This window comes from Manacus candei, unplaced genomic scaffold (assembly GCF_025592945.1).
Source record: "Manacus candei isolate 608988 ecotype Guabito, Panama unplaced genomic scaffold, ASM2559294v1 h1tg000020l, whole genome shotgun sequence".
NCBI classification, from domain to species: Eukaryota; Metazoa; Chordata; class Aves; order Passeriformes; family Pipridae; genus Manacus; species Manacus candei.
The window spans coordinates 2,435,788-2,463,585 of NW_026138068.1; the positions used below are offsets into that span (position 1 = coordinate 2,435,788).

At 43.6% G+C, this 27,798-nt stretch overlaps 1 protein-coding gene across 4 annotated transcripts in view; it reads left to right on the top strand.

Annotated features, from left to right (window-relative positions):
- Nucleotides 1-27,798, top strand: part of HECTD4 (HECT domain E3 ubiquitin protein ligase 4) — a 71,800-nt gene that overhangs the window by 37,617 nt on the left and 6,385 nt on the right. For all 4 annotated transcript variants that reach the window (XM_051785470.1, XM_051785472.1, XM_051785471.1 and 1 more), the window contains exons 33-70: nucleotides 216-362; nucleotides 646-830; nucleotides 1,255-1,408; nucleotides 1,678-1,958; nucleotides 2,426-2,615; nucleotides 3,464-3,545; nucleotides 4,121-4,323; nucleotides 4,502-4,637; nucleotides 5,696-5,878; nucleotides 6,111-6,281; nucleotides 6,679-6,848; nucleotides 7,282-7,397; nucleotides 8,246-8,349; nucleotides 8,602-8,763; nucleotides 8,918-9,066; nucleotides 9,310-9,389; nucleotides 9,504-9,667; nucleotides 10,768-11,005; nucleotides 11,399-11,535; nucleotides 11,696-11,822; nucleotides 12,436-12,573; nucleotides 12,706-12,842; nucleotides 12,980-13,140; nucleotides 13,732-13,913; nucleotides 15,278-15,483; nucleotides 15,785-15,915; nucleotides 16,055-16,260; nucleotides 17,240-17,419; nucleotides 17,720-19,026; nucleotides 20,492-20,699; nucleotides 21,540-21,763; nucleotides 21,845-21,996; nucleotides 22,332-22,438; nucleotides 23,264-23,387; nucleotides 24,139-24,329; nucleotides 24,899-25,045; nucleotides 26,076-26,195; nucleotides 26,320-26,475. In XM_051785470.1, coding sequence (XP_051641430.1) covers nucleotides 216-362; nucleotides 646-830; nucleotides 1,255-1,408; nucleotides 1,678-1,958; nucleotides 2,426-2,615; nucleotides 3,464-3,545; nucleotides 4,121-4,323; nucleotides 4,502-4,637; nucleotides 5,696-5,878; nucleotides 6,111-6,281; nucleotides 6,679-6,848; nucleotides 7,282-7,397; nucleotides 8,246-8,349; nucleotides 8,602-8,763; nucleotides 8,918-9,066; nucleotides 9,310-9,389; nucleotides 9,504-9,667; nucleotides 10,768-11,005; nucleotides 11,399-11,535; nucleotides 11,696-11,822; nucleotides 12,436-12,573; nucleotides 12,706-12,842; nucleotides 12,980-13,140; nucleotides 13,732-13,913; nucleotides 15,278-15,483; nucleotides 15,785-15,915; nucleotides 16,055-16,260; nucleotides 17,240-17,419; nucleotides 17,720-19,026; nucleotides 20,492-20,699; nucleotides 21,540-21,763; nucleotides 21,845-21,996; nucleotides 22,332-22,438; nucleotides 23,264-23,387; nucleotides 24,139-24,329; nucleotides 24,899-25,045; nucleotides 26,076-26,195; nucleotides 26,320-26,475 — 7,256 coding nt within the window. The remainder of the gene's footprint in view (nucleotides 1-215; nucleotides 363-645; nucleotides 831-1,254; nucleotides 1,409-1,677; nucleotides 1,959-2,425; nucleotides 2,616-3,463; nucleotides 3,546-4,120; nucleotides 4,324-4,501; nucleotides 4,638-5,695; nucleotides 5,879-6,110; nucleotides 6,282-6,678; nucleotides 6,849-7,281; nucleotides 7,398-8,245; nucleotides 8,350-8,601; nucleotides 8,764-8,917; nucleotides 9,067-9,309; nucleotides 9,390-9,503; nucleotides 9,668-10,767; nucleotides 11,006-11,398; nucleotides 11,536-11,695; nucleotides 11,823-12,435; nucleotides 12,574-12,705; nucleotides 12,843-12,979; nucleotides 13,141-13,731; nucleotides 13,914-15,277; nucleotides 15,484-15,784; nucleotides 15,916-16,054; nucleotides 16,261-17,239; nucleotides 17,420-17,719; nucleotides 19,027-20,491; nucleotides 20,700-21,539; nucleotides 21,764-21,844; nucleotides 21,997-22,331; nucleotides 22,439-23,263; nucleotides 23,388-24,138; nucleotides 24,330-24,898; nucleotides 25,046-26,075; nucleotides 26,196-26,319; nucleotides 26,476-27,798) is intronic.

The window sequence follows — 27,798 nt, forward strand, 5'->3', positions numbered from 1 at the left end:
AGACTTCAATCATATCTGAGCTATAACTACCATACTCTCGTATTTACCTATGTTTCAAATGAAAACATTAAGTGACTTGCAATTTTCCATCTAAATCTCCCTTGAGTAATTCTTAACATGTGCTGATTATTATTTTTTAAAGCTACATATTTGGAAGTTTGTTCACCTTCTTTAACCTAGAAAACCTTCCATTCCAAATATCTCGCTCCCAACAGGATTGAGGAGCTCACGTGTGGCGGGATGGTGGAACAAGTGCAGGAAGCCTTTGGGGAGACGATGACGTCCGTGGTGTCCCTGTGTGCCCGTTACCCCATCGCTTGTGCCAACAGCATCGGCCTCCTGTGCACTATTCCTTACACAAGGTATGGATTCAGGAAGGGAAGGAGGCATCCACACCTGTCCTTATTAGCCTTTGCCTCAAGGAGAAGCATTATATAGTATAAATATACTCCATTCTTCACCGTGAGAGCATCCTGTTAAATTAGCTCAGAATACAGAGTTTCATCTGGGAAGGACAAGGGAGACAGAACTGTCTTTCTGCAAAATGAACTGATTAACTACAGTTAGCAGCAAGTTCTGGGTTCCCATTGTGTCTGTTAGTGATTGAAAAGTTCCTTAAGTAAAACCTGAATTTCTCTTCTGCAGGAGCGAGGAGAAGTGTTTGGTGCGCAGTGGGCTGGTCCAGCTCATGGACAGGCTGTGCAGTCTGAGCAGCCAGACAGAATCCAGCTCCAATGAAAAGCAGACCAAGAAACAGAAGGTGGCCACCATGGCTTGGGCTGCCTTCCAGGTGCTCGCCAACCGCTGTGTGGAGTGGGAGAAGGAGGAAGGTAGGAACACTCCAGATATCTTTCTGTTGAGTGCCTGAGGAGTGCTGTAAATGGATTTAAAACAGGGCACTCACTCACCATGACTTAGTACTGTGGGGGTTCTTTAGAACACACACGTGATTACAAAAATAAGTCGATTTTCTTCTCGTTTTTTAAACTGTAGCTTTTTTTTTTCCCTCCATATGAGAGTGTTAATTTTGCAGATAATTGCAGGTCTTTACTTTGTTCTGTCTAGATGTAACCAGAGACCCTGAGTTGTCACTTTGGCATTTCTCCTGTGATAGGGTTCACCTGTAACATACATAATCTTACAAACATGTGGCTGTTGGCCAATGGGATGTAGATGCTGTATCAGGGTTTATTTTTTGTAGGTGTGCACATTCATTTTTGATGACAACTGTGTATTCTTGCATTCCTCTTGAAGGTGGTTCCACAGATGCTGTTCACTCAGGGCTGGCTCGTCAGGTCTCCAGCCTCCTCACCAACCACCTGGCACGAGCCACCGAGTGTTGTGGCAACCAGGCAGCAGGGAATGATGCCCTTCAGGATGTCCTCAGCCTTCTTAATGACCTGTCAAGGTACCAGGCCTTTTTTCTAGACTTTTTTTTTCTATGTATGAATATTCTTTTGGGGATTTTTTCAAACCATTCTAAATCTTGACTGTAAACAGACAGTCTTAGAGTTTAATCAGTGCTGTCAAGTTACGTAACCATTGCTGCAGATGTTTTGTCACACGCTGGAATTGTTTTTAATACATTTTTAAATAATCAATTTGTTTTGAATTTCAAGAGCATCATCAATCAGTTATTTGTTTTCCAGCAGCAGACTCCTGTTTTTGCCCTTTCAGGAGTCACATAGGTAAAGCCATCCTGAGCCAGCCAGCCTGTGTGTCCAAGCTCCTGTCACTTCTCTTGGACCAACGTCCTTCTCCAAAGTTGGTCCTTATAATCCTCCAGCTGTGTCGTGCTGCTCTGCCCCTCATGAGTGTTGAGGACTGTGGAAATGTGGAGTTGCCCCCCTGGAGTTACTCGGTGCCCTCTCTGAACAGCGAGCAGGATGATCCCAGTGATCCAGCCTCCAAGATTGCCTCCCTGCTGCTGGCAAAGCTGGCAGATTACGTAGTACCAGGTACCAACAGCTGTTTGGTGTTGTGCTTTTGTGAGAAATTGCAAGGAAGTTATGTTTTATGGAATCAGAGAATGGAAGGGACCTTAAAGATCTTGTTCCACCTCCTGCCATGGGCAGGGACACCTTCCACTAGACCAGGTTGCTCCCAGCCCTGTCCAACCTGGCCTTGGATGCTTCCAGGGGTGTGGCAGTCACAGCTTCTCTGGGCAACCTGTTTCTGCAAGGAGCTTTTGTATGGACAGAAAGTTCAGGTATTGGAAGGTATATGATATGTCAGTGCTGAAAGAAGGATATTCCTGTGACTTTCCATCTGCCTCCTAATTTACCTGTTCTCAGACCAAGGTGTGTCTCAGGGATGATTTAGACCTATCTGAGGAGTTTTAGTATTAGTGTCAAGGGTAGAAAAATTTGTTGATGAGCTCATGGTTGTGTTTTTCTTTGTTTTCTTTTTTCCTTTCTACTTCAAGGATGCCAGACAGTTCTTTCTCCAACTGCCTCTGAACCAGATACTACCTTGGCAAAAGCCAGCCCTAAAAATTCCATAAAAGGTGATAAAGACCCTGGAGAAGAAAGCGAGGCAGTGGATGGTAAACTCTCTATTTTTATTCATAAACGAGAAGATCAGTCATCCCATGAAGTCCTTCAGCCATTACTAAGGTAATCTTAGCTCACTGGATTGGAATTAGCAAGCAATTTTGCCAGTTGACTTTATTTTCTTTTTATTTTTTCAGTGCAGCAACTGTAGAAAAATCCATCCTAGATGTAATAGCAAATGGGAAAGCAAAGTGTCTTCCCAATTTGTTGTGTTTACTGGCAAAACAATAAGATAATGCAAAGGAACAGAAGAACATCATCTGTCTGAAAACAATCACATGAAAAATTAGCTACTTAGAGTCAGTTTTTCTGATGGAGTATCATTTGTCTTGTTTGTGGTGTGACAGACTGTGTAGGACTAACAAATAGAACTGTCAAAGCAAAGTGGCTTTAAAAGCATTGCTTTTAATAATGCATAAGCTGGACAGTAATTTGCTATTAAACCTTCTTTAGTATTCTCAGTGCTCACCTGGACGTTGGGATCACTGAATGTCAAACAGCCAACGTTACCTCCTCTTGCATTTTGTACTGTTTGTTTCATCTTCCCCCCCTTCCATGTTGATTTTGAACCCATACTCTAAAAATTATACTTAAAGGTACAGGTGAAAGGTTAACTCAGAACCCTTGGGCATTTGTGATCAGTAAAAGTCATGATGCTTCTTTTTGAAGGGGGAAGGGATAAATTGCTTTGCAAATAACTACATTCAATAGCATTAAATTCTTCTGTAAAATAATGCTATTGGGAATGTCTGGAACTGCCAAGGATTTCTATTACTGTTGACCCTTTTAGTTGCTAGAGTTGCTTTCAAATAATTTAAAAACACCCATAATGTATTGAATGGATTGTGTAGTTCAACTGTGTTTTCCACCAGTGAGAACAAAGCTCATGTGTTCTGTTTTCACTCCAACAGTAGCTCAGAAGGTCGTCCATTCCGGCTGGGAACTGGAGCCAACATGGAGAAAGTGGTGAAGATGGATCGAGACATGACGAAAGTAAGGAAAGGAATAACTAAGGAATTATTCAACATCAGAATTCTTAGTTTTTACATTTAACAAAGGAGACTTTAACTGTTCAGAAAGAAAATTTTATGTCATATTTGCATTATATAGTTACAGATGTAATTATAGGGGTAAATGATGAAAAAGAATTTCAGCTCATGTTTCCTCCAACCATTGTAGATCATGTTTCAACCCCCTTAATATCCTTCTTCATGAAGTGTTTAATGCACATTGATAGTAGAAATTTTAAACCATATGTTTAAATTAAAATGTCATGTATATTTTTGGACATATTCTTGATTATTTGCACCAGAAATATTAATTTGTGGCTTTTTGATCATAGAAACTCTACTGTTCATCTAAAAATGGAATATTCAAGTCTATGAATTGATCCCTGATCTGTTTGTAGATGATAAAAAGCAAGAGAAAGAAAGAACTTGTCTTTTGCCTGTGACTAATCCACACAGAGGAGGGTGTTTTGCTGTGTTCTCAGTACTTTTACATACACAGAGGGAGGAGAGTGGCCAAGCAGATCTAACATTGATATTTATCTTCTATTTCATTTGCAGAGTGGCTGCTGTGAAGTTATTACAGAAGAAGCTGCTGCAGCTCTTCGAAAGGCAACAAAGTGGGCACAGTCTGGGCTGATAGTGAGTGTGGGACCACCCATAGAGACTGTGAATCCAGAAACCACGAGTGGGTTGTCCACTGGGGACAAAAAGAAGACAGCACAAACATCCATTTGCAGAGAGAGGAATTCTGAGCTTGCCAGGTGGGTCCCTCAAAGTCTACATTCTGCCTGTCTGTGTACCAGGATTTGTAGCAAACAATCTGGCTGTTCATAAACTTCCCTTTTTTTTTTTTTGTGCTGTATGTTGTTGACAACTGAGGCTTCTTTTCCTTGTGTGGCTTTGGAATTGATGGTGGAATTGCCTTTGTGTTGTGCACAGGACAGACCCCGTGAGGCCGTTCATCAGCGGGCACGTTGCCAACAGCATGGCAGCAGAGGTGATCGCGCTGCTGCACAGCCTGCTCATGGCCCCAGAGTCCAATGCAGCCCAGATCTGGACCACAACTGCTGAGAAAGTGAGCAAACTGAGCACTGAGTATCAAACTCACCAAGCATGTGTTCATTAGTTAAGAGAACTTAATTATTATCAAGTTTCTAAGTTACTCCGTTTCAGTTTACCATGTGGAACAATTCAGACTGGGGGGTGTGACTGCACAGAGCCAGCTCTCTCCAGCAGAAATTCTGTTTCACTCCTGTGTGGAAAGAAAATTAAAATTATGTTATTTTCTCTTTTTGAATATGCTCAAATTTTTTTAAGAGTTAACATAAAATAGATTCCCAACCAAATCTGACATTCATTTACTGAATTTTAAAAAACTACTAGAAAGGAGATTAAATTACTTTGGTACTTTATGATGAAAACACTTGCTGAAATTTTCCATATATCCACAAACTACACTATGATTACATTATGATTACCCTCACAACTTTTTAATGCCTACAAAGAACAGAAAAACTTTCAGATCACTCACCAAGCACAAGAATCTATCTGATGTCTTAGGGTTTAAACAATCATTTAATAATAATAAAAAGAATAATTTATTGATTATTAATAATAAATTAATAAACAGTATAATATACACAATAATATATAAATAATAATAATCAAATAACCAGAAATTATCCATCACTAGATAATGTGTTGTGATGCTCTAATTCACCTGTCATTCTTTCCAGGCATTAATAATAGTTTAGGGAGTTCACTTGCCTTTGGGTAGTTATTCTGTTTGCTGTTCATTCCTCTCACTCCGTGGCCTCTGAAGGTAGAAAATGTTGGCTGGGAAGCACAACACGTTCCTTTTATGTTCCTCTGAATCCTGCAGCACCTAATCTGCTGCTCTTTGAGAAAAGACTTTTGCTAAGATTATATTCTCTTCTAAAAGTTACCAGGGAATGGACGTGGCTTTGATGGTGTTCACACTTCACAGAACTTGGAATATTCTGAGTTATATAATTCTCTTCAAGAACAAAAATAATTCTTCTGAGACTGTGTGGGCTGGAGGCTTGGGGCGTTGGGTTTTTGTTTGAGTTGTGCTTTGAAGTCATTCTCTGGTGGTTTTGCTTCTGTCTCCAGGTTCTGTCTCGGGCTCTGATGTACATTCCACAACTTGGGAAATATGCAGAGAGCATTTTGGAGAATGGGAGCAGCAGTGGAAGGAAACTTGCTAAACTTCAAAGAATCGCTCGGCAGGCAGTGGCTGCCCTGTGTGCTCTGGGGGGCTTTAAGGAGACAATTAAAATAGGTTCTGAAGTCCAGGTAATTCAGCACTGTTCCTATTTTATATCTTAAATGAGAATTGGTGCTTTCCTGCTGTTTTCCCTGCACTGGGAGACTCGTGTGGTTGTGAAACAGCTGCAATGACACTTGTGGAGACTGTTCCTTAAAATACCCACCTGTGGTTGTGTGTGGGGTTGGTGCGTGGTGTCAAACACTCGCTGATCCTTGTTTGTAACACCTTCAATCTTATGCAGCCCTTCTTTGGTTGTAGGTTTTAGGTAAAGGAATAGCAGGAAGCATTGGAGTTGTGGCATCTATTAATGAACAAGAAGGTATAGCTACGGTCAAATTCCCACCTTCCAGTATAGACAGTAGAAAGACCTCCCAAGCAGCAGACACATTAACTGTTCCATTATCTAGGCTCTGTGTTCCAAGATCTGAGGTACGGGAGTTTTCACAATCCAATATTCAGTCTAATAGCAAATATTTATTGATTTCTGTCACAGCACACTGGCAGTTAATCTAAAGCACGTAAACAAAGTCTGTTTCATCTTTGATTAAAGATTCTTTGGAAAGTTTGCTTATGATTTTAAATGTATTTTAATAATATCTATATTTAAGTTCTCATTCGAGTAACGTGAATATTCACCTTTTGTGCTTAAAGATGTTGCATTGTGTACTATGTTGGGGGTTTTTTTGTTTTACTTTTGTTTTTTCTTTCTTTAACTGATATTTTGTGATAGTACAATATGAGAATTAACTCCAAATAATAAAACACCCTCATTTGCTAGAAACTAACTACTTGAATTTAACTTTTTACCATGCCCCCCCACCATCAGGCATTGCCTCTTCATAAACTGTCCATTACTGAGAAGGTAGTACAGGCAGTCCAGTCCATGTTGCTCCCTCAGGAGGGAAGTCTATCTATTCACACCTCACTTCCTGCAACAGGAGATGGCTCAACTCCAGTAATGGCAGTGGTCCGGCTTCTTGCTGAAATAAGAACCAGGTGAGTCCGTGGGCTTTGCCCAGTCCAGGCTGTTTGTACACAAATAGTCAAGGGAATTGCATGACTTCTTGTTTCTTCCTCTGTGGGTGTTGACATAGGACAGCAAAAATTCCTGTGTCTTCCTTAAGTGCAGTTTAGTGTCTGGGGGTTGTTCGTGAGTCCCAAAAATAAAGTGTCCCTGTAACACTGCCTTGAGCAAGTGCCTCATATAAATCCACTTCTGAAGCAGGGCAAAGCTGTCATTGGCGAGGTTCTAGTGGACAACTAAGCAAGCAGACAAATAGATTAGTGGACACACTGGCTTTTAAAACAGCCTTGAATTCGGTACATGAAAAAACAGCTTTGAGTAGTCTTGAATTCAATGCATGTAAAGACAGCTTTGACTTCAACATACACTTTTGTAATGCTTCAAATGTATTCTTTTTCCATTAAGAGCATGCCTGGTGATGGCTCAGCTGTTGGAAGACAGCTCATTCTGTGAAGAATTCATTCAACAGTGTCCAGCTGCTGTAGAAGTGCTGAATTTGGTGGCCCAGGAGTGCAGCCCTGGTATGTCTGACACTTTGTGCAGCTTCATTGTCATACTGGGCTCAGAAACAGAACAACTTTTAAAGTCATTGCAGTGTTTTGTCCTCCAGCTACTCAGAGTTTAGGAACTGGCACAGTACAGCATGTCTTGTCATTGCTGCAGAGCTGCTGATGTAAGAGCAGCTAATAATCACACTAAATCATTAAACATTAGGCATAAATTTAGACCAGGACCTGATCTTTGTATCACAGAAGATGCCAGTCCTGGGACTATGTCTTTTCCAAACTCTCTCCACTTTTCTTGCTTCCGGTGTATCCTACCCTGTATTCCTTGACATCACCATATGTTTTCTTTTTATGATCTTTTTGCTGTTTTTTACAATGCTTTCTTATCACTGAGCTCTCAGTTTCCTTCTCTCTTGTTTAAGGATAAGCAGTGGGCCCAGCAGAGGCCTTTGTTCAAGGGCAAGTTTTAAGAACGTGTCAGAGGAAAAGTGGCTAAAGCAAAGGATGTTTAGGGCAGGAGCCAAGTGATTACCAATGATCTCCAGTGTAAAAGGAGGAGCACTGATTTTTTTTTTGACAGCAGGCATAGATTCTTTTGACTTCCTGCCTTTGCTGGGCTGTAAACATGCTCACTAAAATGAACTTTATATCTTAATTAAGTGTCTTTGCTAACCAAATATAAATTAAACATGAGGAAAACACTTGCATACATTAGACTTTGCCCCGATTTTGTTGTTTAGGTGAGACTGATCAAATCTCTTAAAGTGAGAATGTCATATTTATTCCTGTGTTAAGATGACCTTGTTGGACTCCAGTAACTAATTTGCTGGAAGCTCATGCCTTGGTGTGGTTTGTTGTTGCAGGGGAGAGGCTGCTGGTGGTGGAAATGCAGTGTGAGAGGTTACGGATGTTGTACCGGGACTGTGCCCGACCTCCCCCTCCTCCCCTCCAGGCAGACAGAAGGCAGGTGAGCACAGAAACAGCTCAAAGTCCTCTGCCCTCAGTGAACCCACTGGGTGCAGAGGGTCTGCCTGTGGTGGTGGAGCCAAACTGGTTGGATTCTTATTTAAACATTTCATTGAATGTGAATTTCTGTGATGGGATGTGGCTGCAGTTGTGGCAGTTGTATTAAATGTGCACCTCAAAGAGTGTGTGGTTGGATTTCAGAGGATGAATTTAGCTGTAATTTGTAGAATAAACTACTCTGTTGTGTTTGCAGCCCAAAGAAATCACGTGGAGCCCCTCCAGAGTGTTTCCCCCAGTGAGGGCATGTATGTTCTCCTCACACCTGGCAGCTGTGACCTTCCTGGCTGATCCCAGTGCAGGGGGGGGCCTCCCTCGGGGCACCTTCATCTATGCCACCTCACCAGTTCCAGTGCAGGTGAGAACTCACAACTCTCCAGCAGTTTGTGTCATTCAGTATTCAACAAAGGAAAAAAAAAAAAGAAATTTCCTTTTTTACCTACGTTTTGTAGGTATTTTTTAAAAAAAGTACTCTTATTCTTTTTAAAAAGTATTCCTTTTTTTATTTCTAGGCACCATCATTCTACTGGGAAATTGAAGTAGTTTCCTATGGAGATACAGATGATGACACTGGACCAATAGTTTCATTTGGATTTGCCACAGAAGCTGAAAAACGGGATGGTGCTTGGACAAACCCCGTGGGCACCTGTCTCTTCCACAAGTATGTTGGAAATGCACACCAGAAATCCTGGTGCTCAGTACATTTGTAAGCAGATTAGGGAGGAATACTGTGAACACATAGTAGGCAACATGCTCTTTTTAACTGAAATGTTAAAATGATGGACTAGAGTATCCTTGCAAAATAAAGGAGTTGAGTTGCCTTTTCGTTCTCACAGCTGGCAGGGGGTTGGAATCCTGCTTTGTTTCAGTGCTCTGGTTAATTCTTCTCCTTGTTGCTCCTCAGCAATGGGCGAGCAGTGCATTACAATGGCTCCAGCCTGCTGCAGTGGAAGAGTGTCAGACTGGATGTGACTCTCTCTCCTGGTATGTGAGAGCTTAGCTAAAATACTTATCTGCTAAATCAGAAAATCCTCTAAATGTCAGGGAAACAGTGGATGAGAAAACCAATTAAATCCTTCTTTTTATATTTTTCTCCAGGTGACGTAGCAGGAATTGGATGGGAAAGGACAGAAGGAACTCCCCCTCCTCCAGGGCAGCCAGCAAAGGGCAGAGTTTATTTCACGTATTGTGGGCAGCGACTCGGGCCATACCTGGAGGATGTCTCTGGTGGAATGTGGCCAGTTGTCCACATTCAGAAAAAGGCAAGCTGTAACAGAAATATATTGTTTGATATACTTTCAGAAATACTAAAAGCATAAAGTGTTGAGCCTGCTTACCTATCTATAAGAAGTAAATTAATCACAGAATATTCTGAGTTGGAAGGGAGCCACAAGGATCATCGAGTCCATCCCTTGAGTGAATGGCCCATATGGGGATCAAACCCACAACCTAATAATTTTTACCTGTCTGGAGTTGGGTTGAGGTATTTCATCTTCTCTGGTGCAATTTAGCATGATTTTGAATTTTTTCTGCCCATTAGCCCAGTAATGTGCAGCTGGCCTGATGAGATGCTGTTATTCTGTGCCAGTAGCCCCTCTGTTAGTATTCCCACCCAGCTCAAAGGCAAAAAAAAGGCAAGTTCAAAGTTTGTGTTGAGCAGCTTAATGCTTTCCCTGATAGCTGGGAACCCCTGTGGCAGGGAGATAGGATGAGCTTATCCCTTTGGCTGAGGTATTTTTAAAAAAAGAGCAAAGGGAAGGATCAAATCTGTTGCCTTAAAGTCAGAGAAATAATTCCCTGGACTGTTTTTGAGTATTAAAGGCAAAAAGCACTCCTTTATTACAGCACCAAGGTGCACAGGAAGATTTTGAGCACACTGAGTTGCATAGGCTTTACAAGTTTGTGCTATCATCTGATTATAATATTCAGATTCTAGTTACAATATTTGGACATGACCTCATCTCTTACACCCTCTTCCAAAACCGTCCCTCCCATAGCACCGCCCTCACCATGCCCCTGACAAGCCTCCTGAATTTGAGTCGGAGGTCCCAGAAGGCCCCTTTCTTCATCTTTTCTTCCACTTCCTCATCTCCTTTGACACAGTATCAGCCTTCTGGAATGGTTTCAAGGCTCCTGAGTAGCTTTGCCTGGCTGTCAGGTGTTGTGTCTCTTGCTCAGTACATTTTCACTGATAGCAATACCCTTCACCTCATTCTTTTGCAGCTCTTAACAGAGAACAAATAAACTACATTTTTAGGAAACTTGCACAAAGGCACTTAGCAAGCAATACTAGTGAGCTGTGTAATACAGGTTTCATGGCTGCAAACCAATCCCCAATGCTCTGATGTGCATCTCCTTGCAGAACACCAAGGTCCGGGCTAACTTCGGCTCCCGGCAGTTTGCCTTTGCCGAGGGCCAGGCCCACCGGAACGCTGCCGACCTGTGCATCGACCTGGCCGAGGAGATCAGTGCCAACTTCGAGGCCCTGCCCTTTGCCATGGCCTCTGACAGTGACAATGACGCTGGCACCAGCATCGCCTCCGACCCCGGCACCCACGGGCCCCCCTGCAGGATCGCAGCCGTGGCCACGGCCCAACAACGTAAAGTGATAATGAATATTTAAATCTCTTTGGGCAGAAATTACAATCAATTAAATAGGATTTAAGCCCAGCCTGGTACTGCCTCTTAAGCACTGTCGAATCTGTGCTTATCTGATTTTAGACAAGGCAATTAAAAAATTCTTCTTTGGTCTTCCTCTGTATGGATGTGCAAATTATCCTTAATTAATGGAGCCACAATGAGAAATGATCTCATTAGGGTTGGGAATACAATAGGATGTTACATTTGGTTGAATCAGCCAATTGGTTGTGCTGTGTCAAAAGGCATTACATTCCCACTGACTGATTGGAGACCGTGGAATGCCGTATATCTCAAATTTCATGGAATATTTTTCCATGCATTCTGATCTCATTATCTCCATGTGTGTTTTGCAGAATATGACAGTGACACATCTTGCCACTACAAAATGGAGCTGAGCTATGAGAACTTTATCACCTCAGGTCCTGATCCTCACCCCCCTCCAATTGCAGATGATGAAAGTGATGATGATGATGACGACGATATTCCCCGGGTGAGGAACGTGGCAAACTCTGCCTCCTGTAATTTATAGACTGCAAACACAGATAGTAATTTAGATTTTTAGATTTTGCCACACAAGAGTTTTTCCTGCTTCTCTAACAAAAATGTAGCTGCTGTTAACTTCTCTCTTCTTGGTGTTCTTGTCTTTGTAGGAGGACCACTATGCCCTCTTGGTTAAAGCCTGGGAAACTAAAGTTTTCCCTACAATTCGAAGAAGGTTCCGTAATGAGGCTGAGAGGAAATCTGGGCTGGATCAGATTAAAGGAGCTCTCCAGTTAGGTATGGCTGTATTTATTTTTATGCACATTGGTTTATATGATGTGCAGGAAGTGTGAGATAAAACCTGTGTTTCTTTCATGTTTTACTGTATTCAGGGCTGGAAAATTTAAATTTAAAAAAATCACTTGTTTCCCTGGAGTGCTTAGAATTTGTTTTGGGCTCATGATTTCTCTTTAACAGTTTTACTTAAGTTGGACTATTTAAATAGGGAAAGTTACTTTAGAAATAGTGACGTGATTTGTTGTGATGTGGGTACAGGAATACTTTGGAATAATAGTTGGGGAAGAAATTACCCACATGCATTTTCTGTCTGTAGTGATATCAAAGCAAAACTTTTGAGGAACATAGTAATAAGGGGAGATTTGTAAATGGATACAGGTCTGGCAGGACAACCTGTTTGTGGGAAAGTCACAGTAAGAGTGAGGTAGGAATTCTGAGCCCTGATGAGAAGCTCAGGAAAAGCTCCACTTCCTTGGGAAAGCTCCAATTTCTATCTATCAACCTGGCTGAAAGAATGTTCAAGTAATTAGATACCTGCTTGGGATCTTAATGAGAATAAGAACAAATTTCAAGTGTCTGGGGAAAATAACTTGCACTCCCTTCCTTCTGCCAGGAATGGTTGATATAGCCCGGCAAACTGTGGAATTCCTCTATGAGGAAAACGGGGGCATCCCAAGAGACCTGTACCTTCCCACCATCGAGGACATCAAAGATGAGGCAAACAAGTTCACAATTGATAAAGTACGGAAAGGTAAGGTCAGCAAAAAGGATCCTGGGGGGAACAGAAAAGCTCGGGGGCTCCAATATTTGGGATCTACTGCAGAAACGGTCAGTTTGAGGAAAATGCTGTGCCTTAAAAGCTGTGTTGTCCCTTCCTGGCCAGGTCTCACAGTGGTGACTCGCTCTCCTGACAGCAACAATGTCACCAGCAGTGCCGTGGGAACAGCTTTACCCAAGTTTGCTATTCGGGGGATGCTGAAGACATTTGGTCTTCATGGTGTTGTTCTGGATGTTGATTCGGTGAGTAAAGGTACATTGGGAGGGCTTTTCATGTATCAGCATCACACATTGTGAGCAAATGCTTGGAATGCTGATTTGAAGGAATAAAAACATTATCATGATTGTGTTTGTTGACAGTTTTGGGTTTGGTGTTGCAGGTGAATGAACTGGTACAAGTAGAGACCTATCTCCGAAGTGAGGGAGTTCTGGTGAGGTACTGGTATCCCATTGACATGCTGGAAAGGCCACCTGCAGGATACAGGAGGACTGCAACCAATGGATTGGTTACCCTGGATAACACCAACATACAAATTCACAGGTGAAAAAGAAATGTTACAAGGCATTTGTTTTGTCTGAATTTGTATTAACTGACTTGGTCTGTAGCATTTCTCATAGTACATTTATCTACTACAGCATTATTTTAGGCATTATAAACTTCTGAATCTTTTTGGAATTGTTGGATAAAGCTGACAAAGATTCATTAACTTCATGTTTTAATGGGGGTAGTGAGATTTTGAGTTGTTTTTGTTTGTTTTTTTTTTCCTGAGGGTTTTGGGGGGTTTTTGGAAATAAAGAAAATTTATTTTAATTGTCTTGTTGACAGGATTTTACTTAATCCTGTGAAAGTGGTTTTACATGTGCTGATCTAACAGTACCTTCCTTCAGTTTTTGTACCCTCAGCCAGTTGCTGCCCAGCAGTTTAAGAAGTCTTGACTGACTTTGAAGAGTTTCTAATCCATGTGCCCTCATTTGGTCCCAGAATTAGATAGGTTGAGTGCTGTCTTAAGTGAATAAGGAAGCTTTGGATCTACTGGAACCTTGTAAATAATGTATCTGAATGTATCTGGATTCAGGGACAGGTGGTTTATTGTGGAGAAGAACTGGATGTTTTCATGTTTGTGTTCCCTAGAGAGCTGTTGAGGAGTGAAGCTGCCCTGGCCAAGCTCTACTGTCGGATGGCTCTGCTCAACATTTTTGCCCCCAAATCTCCCCACATGTTTACTCGGCTCTTCCACATTCCTGCCATCCGGGATATCACCCTGGAGCACCTGCAGCTGCTCTCCAACCAACTTCTTGCACCACCTCTTCCTGGTAAACACTCTATCACAGTTCTTTTGAGGTACAATGGTTTTCTGGGGACAAAAATTATGGTTAATTTGATACTTCTTTATTAGTTGGTTAATAATGGTGATATTTAAGAAATGTCTCAATGAACTCCTGACATTAGTATAGGGTTCTAAACTGAAATTCTTGCTAATAATCTGACTAAAAGTGTTCAAGAGAGTTAAGTCCCTCCTAGGATCCCACTAAGTGTGCTCCTTTCCCTTTGTCACTTGTGGTCTTCTGTTTATTGGGGAGTGAAGGGAGTATCCGTGTGGGATACTGGTAAGGAATTGAGATTGTTTTTATTAAAATTCTAATCCTGGGTACTAAAACTAAAGGCCAGTTGGGTCTCACACTTTTCAAAATTCAACTGTTCTTCAGTTCACAAAGTGGTTTGTCCTTTTCCTGCTGGAATCACAGATCTGGTTAGAGAATGTTTGTGATGAATCATGGAAAATAATCTTTGACTCATTCAAGTGAGTGTTGACAAAGACAATTATCGTGACAAAGCTCTTCTGCATGCAGAGAAATGTGTGTAATGTGGCTGAAGCATAAGGAGGAAGTAGGAAGTGCTAAATATAGGCTATTAATAATAGAAAGTGATTATTTACCATTGGAAAGAGTCCTGTTCCCTCCTCCAATATCTTTGAAACTTGGCTACCTCTGACAGATCCTCACTGGAAGCAATCCCCTTGCAGAGTACAGCACTACTTTGCACGGCTTTGAGAACCAGTTTACAGGCTTTAATTCAGTTTTTCCTCTTTAAAGTTTGTCTAATTCAAGTCCTGCTAACACACAGTTTCCAAACCAGCATTTTGGTGAATTGCCCACTCTTTTGTGCTCTGCACTTTAGTTTCCCTTGGCTTCTCCCATTAGCTGAAGGATGACATCCATGAGGTGTCAAGGCTTGAGACCCACTTGGGGCTGCCCAAAAGTGATCTGGTTCCTGTGTGGAGAAAGCTTGAGAACAGATGAAGCTGCTCTTACCTCTGGTCACTCTTCCTAATTATACTTGTACAATAAACTGAAGTTTGCCTGCCTTCACCCAGGGGACAGAACAGGCAGGGTGATTCCACAGCTCCATGTTTCCCTGCCAGACCCCTCCAGGGGCTGGGCTGAGGCAGGGGAAGAGCACAGCTGGCATTTAGAGGGCCATGCCATCCACAAACAACTGGGGCAGGGCTGCAAATCTAGTCCTAGGTGGATCCCTTCTCCTGCTGACCTTTGGGAGGAGTTTTCCACAAGCCTCTGTTTTCATGTGTTTTGAAACTTCTTTCCACCGAGTGTGCCACAGACTGCATTAACATGTCAAAGTGATCTCCAAATTTGGGATCTCTCCTTTGTTATTACAGATGGAACAATCAGTTCAAGCTCTATCCTTCTGGCCCAGTCCTTGCAACACTGCATCCATTCCCAGACCTGTGCTGCCACAGACCTCTTCTACCAGGGCAATTCCCAGGCCATCAGGGAGTGGCTCACTGTGGCCATTACTCGGACGCTGCACCAAGGAGAGGAGAGTCTGTTGGACCTCACAAAACAGATCTGCTCCTTTTTGCAGGTGAAATATTTAGTCATGTTTTATGAGCAGTGTTGGGTTTCTTTCTAAGGAGCCATTGCTTTAAGTGTGATTCTAATTTCCATAATACTGTCCCTTACACAGAGTTGTTTCCCTGGATGGATTAAATTCCTGTTCTGATCATAGTGGACACTAAAGACACAAGCAGTAGCAAATACTCTGCATCACATGAATTGATCTTATGCTGTCCCTTTATTTACAATGCTGTATTTTATTTAAACAAAGAAGAGGGAGATGGTTTGCTGCTGTTTGGGATCCTTCACTGTGAAATGTTCTGTTACAGGCAGCGCCAGAGCAGTTTCCTGCTGAAGAATTCCCAATTTCAGAATCCAAAGTCAACATGGATGTTAACTTCCCTGGGGCTGCATTTGTGATTGTGTCCTGTAAGGAAAGTCAGTCTGGATTCCGCAAAGAGTGAGTAACTGAGGGACCAGGAGTGGCAAAGATTGAAGACGTGTCACTGAGCCCGTAACCCTGACGATGTAGTTACTTAGTTTTTTAGATTTTTAAAGCTGGTTAGAGCCTGACCAGACTGTTCCTTCTCTGTTCTTAGTTCATCCCTGTACAAAGCCCCCTGGGCTCGGGTGCTTGTGTATGGGCTGGGGCACAAAGTGAAGAGGAACGGGCAGCTGAACCTCATCGAGGCCGTGTGTTACCCCCGGGACGCCTCCCCGACCAACACCGGCCTCACGCCGCCCCCCACCACCAACCAGTACCCCGCTGTCATCACCCCCACAGACAAGGTGCACATCAAACTAGGTAAGAATGTACCCCTCAGTCATCACCCCCACACACAAGGTGCGCATCAAACTGGGTAAAAAATAACAACATTAAACACAGTCTCAAACCCTTTCTAACTGTGCTCTCAGAAGGATCGTCATTGTTTCTGTAGCACCTTCCTGTTTTGTCACCAGTCCTACCGGTGGTTATGGCAGGATTTTTGGAGAAGGGATTCCTACCACAAATTTGCAATCATTCTTAACCAAAAATCCTGAGTTTTATAAACATTGGAAACCACCTGATTCTCATCTTTGTTAGTCCTGTTAAATCCCTCAGGATCTGGGGTTTTTTTCCCCTCTGATTTTTATATTCCAGGAGTTCAACAAGCAGTGTTTTTAATCAGAACATTTTATTCAAAATACTCATTCTACAGTGTTCATGTTAGTGCTGTTGCTGCCTGAGATGCTGTTTCAGATGGAGATTATATTTTTTCCTTTTGTAAGTGATTGTAGGAGCCTCTAATGCAGAGTAATGAATGTGCAGTGTAGCAATACATAGGTCACCCCAGCTTCTCAAACAAGAGAAATCAATAATATTCTTTTTACTCTTCACCTCAAAAAAAGACAGTGGGATTTACAGCTGTGAAGGTGACCAGGTGCAGGAAGTTCTTCTCTTGGAGGTCCTTAATTTCTTTTGCTGAATTTGCAGCACATCAGTACTCATCAGACACATCACACTACAAATAAATGGTTTGGGGAAATCTTATAGCTATTTAGATATGTACAGGCTCAAAATTGTTCTGTGCCATTGTTATGTGAACAAAATGTTCTCTGTACATTTACAATTGTAGATTGTATCAATTTTTCATTATGGAGAAACATTCCTGTTTGTTTCTTGCAAGGTACTATAGGAAAAATTCTCACTTAACATAAATTTAGCCTCAAAAAAATCCTAAATGTTAATACTTTCACTTTACTGATGCTTAGATTCATGATAAGTGTTGTCTTTGACCTTGTAGGAGTGTCTCCTCCTCCTGGAGCTGTGTTGGTCTTGCATTCCCTTCCCCTGGAATTCCCCCTGGCAATGGCATTCACAGAACAGCTCTTAACTTGGAAATTAGAAGATGGGGATGGAAAATCAGAAGATGAACTGGACACTATTCCTGCTTCAGTTCTCTTGCAAGTAGTGGAATTCTTAGGTGAGTATCCAGTATTTCCTTAGTGATGAGCACCGACAATGTGCTGGCTCAGGCAGAGAGTTTAGGAAACAAAAATGACAGTTGTAATTTTCTGAGTTCTTCCACTGTATTGAAATTTTCTTCAAACTCCAGAAGTTTTCTGTTGATTGCACTTCTTGGAATACCCTTCCTGTCTTTCTTGCTGCAGATGTGCAGCTATTGAAATGAGCTTTTGTTGTGCTTTTTTTAGTGTTACTTTTGCAATTCATGTTATAAAGCAGTGAAACACTGCTGACCCCATGTCTTGCCTTTCTCACACAGGGAACTTCCTCTGGACCACTGACATGGCAGCGTGTGTGAAGGAATTAATATTTCACCTCCTGGCTGAGTTGCTTCGCAAAATCCACAACCTGGAGCAGAAGAAGAATCCAGCAGGATTGTCGTCCTCCATTGCCCTGCAGCTCAACCCCTGCCTGGCCATGCTCATGGCCCTGCAGTCAGAGCTTCACAAGCTGTATGATGAGGAAACCCAGAACTGGGTGTCTGGGAATGCCTGTGGTGGTTCTGGAGTTGGAGCGGCCGACCAGGGAAGGTTCTCCACGTACTTCCATGCCCTGATGGAAGTTTGCCTCGCTGTGGCAGAAGTAACCTTGCCCATCAACATGAGTGTCACAGCCAATGTGATATCGTCCACAAGTGCCCCGAATCTCAGTGACTCTTCATCCTCATCTTCATCCTCTCCAGGACAGACCCCACAGAGTCCAAGCTTGCTGTCAAAACGGAAAAAGGTCAAAATGAAGCGGGAAAAGACATCGTCCTCAGGGAAAAGGGCTTCGTCCAGAGCGGCCGAAACGGACGCCGCCCTCCTCAGCATCGGAGGGAGCAAGCCTGAGGACATGCTGTGGTTCCACAGAGCACTGACTCTGCTCATAATCCTCAGGCACCTGACCAAAAAGGATCCCCAGGGGCTGGGGGTGACAAACGATGCGGTGGCAGACGCCTGCCAGGCCCTGGTGGGTCCCACGGCCCACAGCCGCCTGCTCGTCATCTCAGGGATCCCCACCCACCTGGAGGAGGGCACGGTCAGGAGTGCCATCAGAAAGGCCTGCAATGCCCACGGGGGGGTCTTCAAAGATGAGATCTACATCCCTTTGCAGGAAGAGGATCCCAAAAAAATCAAGGACAAAGCAGAAGGAGGCGAATGCAGAACTGAACTGGAGAAACCAACTGTTTCCAGCAGCGCGGACAGTCTGGACATCAGCAGCTCCAGCAGTGTCACCCCTGCCATGAGTGTCAGTGCCTCAGCATCCACTAGCCAGGCTTCCCTCTGCAGCTCCCAGGGGATATCCCGCACCGTCAGCGACATCTCCGTGGACCAGTTCCAAGCAGGACTGGAACTGGCCATCCCACCTGGATTGCTGGAACAGCCACATGTTGTTTCCAGCCAGGAGAGTTTGGATCTCTCCCACTGCAGCACTGGGAGCCTGGGCAGCCTTGGCAGCCTTGGGGAACCCCTCGACAATGTGGAAACGGCATCAGTGTCAGATGTGGGGTCCATGTACACGGTCACATCCTTGGACAACCAGCCCCTGCTGTCACGGCCCATCAAGGGCTTTGCTGTGGTGGAGGTAGGAGAGGGGCCTCTGGGGTCAGGGGGTTCTGGGAGAATGGGATCTGACTCTAGGAGCTGGTTTCTGGGTGCAAGATAAGTGTGTGTCAAAGGGCACATGAGACCAGGGAGGCTGCGAGCTTGGACAGTATGGCTGAGGAACTCCAAATTTCCTTCTACACTGACTTCCTACTATTCACAGACTCAGATACATTCAGTGTCTCTCAGAGAACAGAGGGGATCAAGTAGTGGAGTTATCAAGCAGCAATTTTAGAGCAGAAGGAAGGAAGGAAGAACTCTTGTGTGTTCTTGTAGAGTTTATTGTCACAAGGTGTTGCTGAAGCCAATCCTAAGGGATTAAATTCTTGGAGGATTGCAAATTGGTGTCTGTTAAACTCAGCAGCCAGTGCAGTTTTCAGTTTAGGAAATCTTTAAACTTCTGGTTTCTGGAGGCTGGGAGAATATGTAAAGGGGAAGTTTTATTCATTTCCTCTCTCATGTCAAAGACTTACTACTGGCTACTGCTGAGATGGATTTAGAGATTCGTGTCCTTTTGGTTTGACCCACAAGGCAATTATTTAATGTTTAATGAGCACATTTTCACAGATTTTGAACCATCTATGGATTCTTCTATAAAACTGCTTGAGGAGAGATGATAAATTTTGTTGATGTGTGGCTGCAAATGAATTTTAAAAGCATTGTGGGTGGTTGCCATTGATGCTGGATCACTGCAGGTTTTTGGCTCTGCACAAGAACCTTCTCTGTCCTTACACCAGCAGCTGCAGATTTATCAGGAGCTTCCAAAAGCACAGCCATTCCTGATGGCCTGGGAAGGGAGAGATGTTTTTGTGTAGTCTGGGATTGTATCAGTTTCCCTTTTGGAAGAAAATCAGCCTGTTCAGATGGAAACTCTTGCTATTCTTGAGCTGTTAATTTACACGAAGCCCCCAGGGTTGAAGTAACCCATGAAGTGTGTCCAGAAAGCTGCCAGTGTTCACATGGAAACCACTCTGAGTCTGGAGCTGCTCTGACAGTGCTGTTATTTTGGGAATATAAAGAAGTTACTGTTCCTCTTCCCAATCTGTGCAGCTGAGACTTAAAGCCCTGTGCTAATTAAGACTTTTCTGAGTGGAGAATTGAAGCAAGGACTGTAGAGTTATAAATAATGACAGGTTACCTGTCTGACACCTTCTGCTTCTTGATGTTTCCAAGGACTGTCTCCAGACTAAGACATGGAATAGCTGGTTCAGAGCTGTGTCTCATTAACTCACAACATGGGAATTTCAGTGGCCTGATGATCTTTAAATGAGGTTTTCTGGGCTGAACCTGAATTTTGATATCAAATTACTGATGTAGAAGAGTTGGAAGAGCAGCATAGTGCTTATCTGTAAGGAGGAGGGAGAAAGCTTAAAACCCAAATCCGTATAACTGGAAGTTAATTTGTGTTCTCAGAGTTCCTGATAACTAATTTCATTATTTTACAGATAAGGTCAAGAGCTAAAATAGAGAAAATCCGAGCCAGCCTGTTCAACAGCAGTGACCTCATTGGCCTGTCCAGCCTGGATGGTGAAGATGAGCTGATGGAGATGTCAACTGAGGAGATTTTAACTGTTTCTACTGTAAACCAGAGTTTATTTGACACCCAAGGAAGCCCAGCACTAGAAGATTATTTCAATGATAAGTCAATAAAAGGTATGTGGTTTCACACTGGCAAATACCTCACTTGTACTGGGGGAGTTTTTGGGATACAGGGCTCAGATTCTCCTTGATTTGGTGGGACTCACTAATTGAGGAGTGACAGGGAGGAATTTCACAGCAAGTTTCCTCCTTCCAGCAGCTATTTGCAGTCTGAACATGGCTCAACTGTCCTCACAGCTAATCAAACAATAAATTAAAAATAAATAAAAAGATACCAAAAAAACTTATCAACCCAAAAAAACTACTGATTGAATTGTTTAGGGACTTCTTTGAGAAAATAAACACTGTGATAATTTACCACTGTTAGACACAGCATAACTTTAGAGTAGAAATTGGTCAAGTAGAACAAGGAGTAATTTATATTCTTTAAGAGCATGAAAGTTGTACAGACCCTAAAACACCTGGAATGGGCCAGAATCCTGAATCAGGGAAGGATAATACTTGGAGGAAGTTCAGTTGACTTACTAGTTCAGCTGATAAGTGTTGCTGTCTGTCTACACCACATAATTTTTGTACTGGCATCATAAATAGTCTTACTTTTTTCATTCCCACTCAAATAATAATTACAGTATGTGGCCAAAACAGGAGAAAACATTCAGTTAGTTCTCTGTCAAAAATGGATGCAGAAGGGTCAGTCTTTTCCCTATGAAAGTGACTTTTTTCCCTACAGAAGTGATTTTTTTTATTTTCCCTGCGAAAGTGATTTTCTATGTCAAAGCAAGTGCCCTGTGATAGAATATTTGAATGGAAAATATATTTTCACGTTGCAAATCCTATAGAATTGTCAGGGTATTTTGTACCATATTGCTGTTTTGTTTGTTTTTTTTTTATTAGGTGAGAAATTGGTCCCAGGTGCTCGAGAAGTCCTCACAGAAATCTTTAAAAGCTGTGTCCATTCTGAGCAAATGCTGAGCCTGACCCCAGCCAAGCCCATCAAGGTGTCTGACATCTACCTCAGCAAGGAGCAGATCAACTCCCAGACTCCTGGGAACCTCCTGCACGTGTTCTTCACCAACGTCCGCCCTCCCAAGAAGGTGCTCGAGGACCAGCTCACCCAGGTAGTGCTTTGAAAACTGTTTGCAGCATCTTTTTGGGCCACTTGAGAGCACTGGGTAATCGTTCCCTTTCTGTGTTGGAAGATTTTAAGGAAGTATGGGGTGCCCAAGCCCAAATTTGACAAGAGCAAGTACAACAAGGCGGGCAAGGAGCAGCACCCGGTGAAGGTGGTGAGCACCAAGCGCCCGGTCACCAAACCCCCTACCAAGGAGAAGTCCATGCTCAACAGTGTCAGGTTGGTGTCTTCAGCCTTTTGGCACTTGTGAAACAGTTGATTTCTCTATAAGAATCCAGATTTTTTTATTCCCTCTCCCTCTGTATTTCTATGGATTGGAAGAGGGAAAGGCAACTTTGGGATTATAAAAGACCTTCAAGGAATGTTTTGGGTTCTTGAACCCTTGAGTCAGGTTGGGCAGGGCTTGGAGCACCCTGGTCTAGTGGAAGGTGTCCCTGCCCACGGCAGGGAATGGAACCAGATGGGCTCTAAGGTCCTTCTCAACACAAACCACTCTGGGATTCTGTGGAGAGATGAAGGAAAACTTGGATCCTAATACTCACTTTGTCCCTCAGCCGAACAGCCTTAAGTGAGAAGAAACCTACTGTAAAGCCAAAATCTCCTGAGAAGAGCAAACCTGAAGAGAAGGACCCCGAAAAGTCTCCCACAAAGAAACAGGAAGGTAGGAGCTGGAGAGAATTTTTTATGGCTTTACATAGTAGAAAAAAAAAATTATTTATTGACATTTATATGACATCATGATAGATTTGGTTTGTTTTTAATGAGGCTAACTTAATGTTTTTGAAAGAGTGATTTAAAATGCTGAGTTTATTTGTATCTCTAAATCTGGGCTTGTGAGTGTGAGAGCAAACTGTGCTCATGCCATTCATCCAACAGTGTGTAGACTGTGTGAATACATTGAGTAGAGAACTTCCTCAGGGGTGTGGTCTCAAGGGTTTTTTGTAGTGGGGAGTTAGGATATCATGGGCTTGAACCAGGTGGGTTTTATTCATATTTCTCAATTTATATTGGAAATTCTTAAGTTACAAAAATGAAACTGGATAAAAGGGAAGCTTCAGATACCTCCCAAGTGTATCTGTGGAGGAGGCAGCACAGCCATGCCCTGACAGAGGTTATGCTTGGAATTTTTCTCTAGTCAGGTGGAAGAGTGAACAGACACGAGCTTGGACTCTGCTCTTCCTTGTAGGAAATGCCAGGTTAGCTCAGAAGCTGGGAGTCTGAACATTCAGCCAAGTGTGGATCCTTGATAGCTGGTTAGATGGAGCTGTTCCAGAGGGTAGTGGGTGACTCGTGTCCTTGAGAGGAGGGAACACGTGCCATTGACTGAGGGCCGGGTTGGACCTGACATTGGGATGGTTGGAACGATCCCTGGTGGGATGGGAGAACCAGGACAAAGCTGGAAGTAGCAGCCATCCCCTTGTCCTGTGTGAGGTTTAAACTTTAGGGCAAGTCATTCACTGTTTGCTGGTCTCATCTTTGTTGTCAGTTCCTGAGGAGAAGTATCTGACCCTGGATGGATTCCACAGATTCGTGGTGGACCGCTCCAAGCAGGACATCCGCAGTGTGTGGAGAGCCATCCTCTCCTGTGGGTATGACCTGCACTTTGAAAGGTAAACTTTGCACATCTTTTTGTAAATGTGATACCGATTCATTGTGCTCAGTTTAATAATCTTGATCCCAAGGGTTCCTGCTCCAAGTAGCTTTAACACTCCAATTTCCATCCATGGCTGCAAGGCCTGTCGAGAAAATTGGTTATTTTCTCAAAACCTGCTTTGAAGGAGTCCCTGTGCTGCCCAAATGCAGGTTCCTGACTTTTTGTAGCATAGTCAAGAAAATCAGATGCCATAGTGTCCTTTATAACTTCCACACTGGATAATAAATTGTCATAATGAGAATTGTAGCTCCATCTGTCTCTGATTTCCTTCCACAATCAGTGCACTGGGTAATTGTTTAACTGGCAGGGTTCTTACTGGGTCAGAAATTATGTAGAAGAGGGAACAGTTAATTTCTTAATCTTGTACAAGAATAAAGTCCCTTAAATGAATTCTCCTTATCTCCCTGTGTCAGGCCACAAGCTAATTGTTATAGCTCCTTTCCCCATATCTTCTGCAGAGGAGATAGTGCACTAAGTGAGCTTAGTAGGCAGTTCCTTTTTTCCTAATTGTGTAATAACAGTGAGGAAAAATGGGGGATAAATCAGTTCTTGTCCTCAGACTGGAATTTTTGTAATGAAACAGCTCTGCTTAAGGGGACAGAAGAGCTCAACTCCAGGTAGTTCCTACAACACGTGTGGTTCTCCAAATGCTCTTAGTGAGCAGTGTAGGGCTTGGTTTGACCAGGTTTTACACCTCTCACCTCCAGGTGTGCCTGCATCGATGCCAGACATGCCCAGAAAGCGTCCCGTAAGTGGACCCTGGAGATGGATGTGGCCCTTGTCCAGTACATCAACAGGCTGTGCCGTCACCTGGCCATCACTCCAGCACGGCTCCATCCCCATGAGGTGTATCTGGATCCAGCCGATGCAGCAGATCCCAGGATTGCCTGTCTGTTGAGTATGTATAGATTGTTTGCATAGAGGCCTTTTCCAGTGGAAGGCTGGGGAGTGCTCCCGAACCACCCGGCTGCCCCCAGGGGTAGGGACATTCCTTGGGAGCTTGGAGCCTTGGTGGGATGAGGGGTCGCTGAGTCTGGGTCTTCTCTCCTTGGGTGTGCTTGGGCAAAGTTAGGAATGCACTGCAACTGCTCCCTGCTCTCCAAGCAGAATTCCTAGATCAAGCTGGAGCAGGAAACACCTGGTGAGTTTGGCTTGCAGAGGGAAGGAAGGCTGAATTTCCATTCTGGACTAGGCAGACTTTAGTCACCTAAATCCTGTTTTAAGCACTAAGTTCCTCTAAGAAGGTCTGCATGTAATGCAAATTGAGCAACGATGAAAGATCCTGGACACAGACACCCAGAGGGATCCAGGAGGAAACATCACAGATGGTTTTGCATCCCGAGTGCTGGGATCAGAGGGACTGCTTTAGACACAGCTTGTGTGGCTCCTGGACCAAACCTGCTGGGAAGATGGGCTTTGCAGTAGGCGTGGGGTCTCTTTCTGTCCTTGACTGGATGTTCCCCCCAGATGTTCCCGTGGAGAGCCTGCGCCTGCGCTTTGCTCTGCTCCAGTCCCTCAACACGACGCTGGAAACGTTCTTCCTGCCGCTGGTGGAGCTGCGCCAGACGGACATGTACGGGAACAGCATCGCTGCCCTGCTGCAGGAGGCCAAAGGTGGCTGGGCAGGGCTGGGAGGGGGCACCAAACACGGCACCAGCCCAGGGCACTGGGGGGGGAAAGTTTGCTCCTTTTGATTTTTAAAGGAGAGGGAGTTCATTCTTTCAATTAAGTTGTTAGACACTGTGCCCCTTGATCACAGAGGGAGCTGGCCCATGTTCTGTCTGTGGGTGGCCTTCAATGTTCCTTTATCTTCTTGGCAGCATCCATAAATTAAAATTGTTGTTAACAAGCAGCAGATCAGGTGAAAGTTCCAGGAATTTGTCATCAAAGTTGTAGAATTAGGGAGATCAAGAAAATACTTGCTGTGCATCAACATTTAAAGTGGTTTTTACAGCCCTCACAACAATAAGTAAACTCAAGATTTAGGTCATTACACTTCCCAAATTTGTCTTCTGAAGAAGATGATACAGAATTCACCAGAGGTGTCAGTGTGTTAAGGAGGTTTTTTTATTGGCCCAGCTGGAAAAAACCTTGTAAACCAGTATGGGGAAGAGAGGAATGTTCAGAGGTTTCTCTTTATAGAGAAATTAGATTTATTTTTGGGTCAGTGTCACAGCCCTATTTTTTATCATGTTTTCTTGCCTGAAGCTTTACTGTCAAAACATCCCAGATGTCTGACAACTATTTGGCAAAGTGTTTCTATTTACAGAAGTTGTGGTGGAGTTGCTGGGATCTATTTATAGAGCACTGGAATTGTGTTCATCAGTGTTCTATCCCAGTGCACTTATTCCAGAAAACATGAGTAACAAATAGGCTAAGTTGGACAGGGCTTGGAGCTACTTGATCTAGTGGCAGCTGTCCCTGCCCATAGAGGGGGCTGGAACTGGGTGAGCTTTAAGGTCCCTTCCAACCCAAACCATTTTGGGATTCTGTGAAATGCTTTTTGGAAAGAGCATAGATGAGCCATGTCTCACCTACCTAATGAAGGGGAAATTATTATTCTACCGTTGCCCATTAGAGAATTTCAGAAAAGAAGATTGTAGAAGGGTGAATTAACTGTACTGAAATGTGTTTGTTTCTTCAGGTTTAATCTTCTATGACACAAAAGTCACTGTAATGAACAGGGTGCTCAATGCCACTGTCCAAAGAACCGCCGACCACGCAGCCCCAGAAATCACCCTGGATCCCCTGGAAATTGTTGGAGGTATGGGAAGCACTGATCCTTTCCAAAACCCTCTACGAGTCAACTCTGCTCTCCCCAAGCTCAGATGCTGATGAATACAAAGGCTCTGAGCGTGGGGGTTTCTTTTCCCTGTGTGTTTCCCCAGGGGAGATCCGTTCCTCGGAGAACTCCTACTTCTGCCAGGCCGCGCGGCAGCTGGGCTGCGTCCCCTCCTCCCAGCTCTGCGTCAAACTGGCCAGTGGGGGGGACCCCACCTACGCCTTCAACATCCGCTTCACTGGGGAGGAGGTCCATGGCACCAGTAAGTGGGGCTGACAGAGTCACCAGGACCAGGCAGAGCCCAGGGCTTCACTGGAACATGCTCTTGTCAACTCCAGGGAGCAGCGTTCCCTTCGTGGTGTTCATAGTCCTGCAGGTGGAAAGAATGGGATCCCCTTCTGCATGCGGCTTCTCGGGTGCTCTGTGGGCTCTGGGTGTGCACAGGGAAATAGTAAATGGCATCTGACATGCCTGATCCCAGGAAATTCCGAGTACCTCAGGATGAAAAGGAAGGATTCAGTTTGCCCTTCAGCCCTTTCATGGCAGATACTCTCGTGAGGATTTCTTTGCTTATTTGGAGCATACATGTATATTTTTCCCTAAACAATGTTTAGGGTGTTTTCAATAGGATGTTTTCTTGCTTACTGATCAGATCTGTAGTTTCTGTCATTCCTTTTTCCTCTCTGTATTTGTCTGCCTTCTTATCCCTTCACCTCACAGATGCAGCCAAGCTGAAATCAAGTCAGATTTCAGGCTTCTTCCTAAAGGGTTCAGACTTGTTCATTTTACCCAAATTCAGATTAGTCCAGTGTCTCCTTTTTCCCTTCCCAGCACCATCTCTATATTGCACATAATTGTTGCAAGAGGATGGAATTTATGAAAAGGGATCTATAATCTGTCCCTCTTCTCCACCACACAATTAGTTATTTTTCTACTTGAATCATGATGGAATTTAATGATACAATTCTTATTAAACCAAATTGCACTGAAACAACACCTACGAATTTAAACTAGACAACATTCAATTCAAATTCCTGACAAAGCTGACTGTGTTATTCTGCTGGCATAGCCTGTATTTTCAGGAAGAGACTAGTTTAAACACAATATGAGGCAATTCAGCTTTGCAGAGCTGTTGAATAATTGCTGGGGTATCCAGGCAGGTGTCAGCCACGGTCAAAGCAGCAAATCAATCACTGCTATCCAAATGCATGTGGTCTGTGCTGATTGTTGTGGTCCTTGTTGGAGATTTGTGGGGGAAATATGGAGCCAGAGAGTCCAAAACAGACATCTCATCAACTCCTGTCCAATATGGAAAGGAACATTCCCGTGAGTGTGCACCCATTAGCTGAGCCAGGGGCTCCTTGCTGCCTTCTCCCAGGGGAATTCTTCTCTTTTGGAGGTCTGTGGTGGTTATTGGCAGTAGCTGTGAGGAGATAAATGTTATGTCTGTGGCTCAGCATCTGTGCTGGTCTCTGCATCACCTCACTGCTCCTACCTGTGCAAACACTCCATTGTTGTAACCCAGCACCATCCATCTCCTAATCCAGCAACAAATCCCATTTGCAGGCCAGCTGGTGGGACAGAC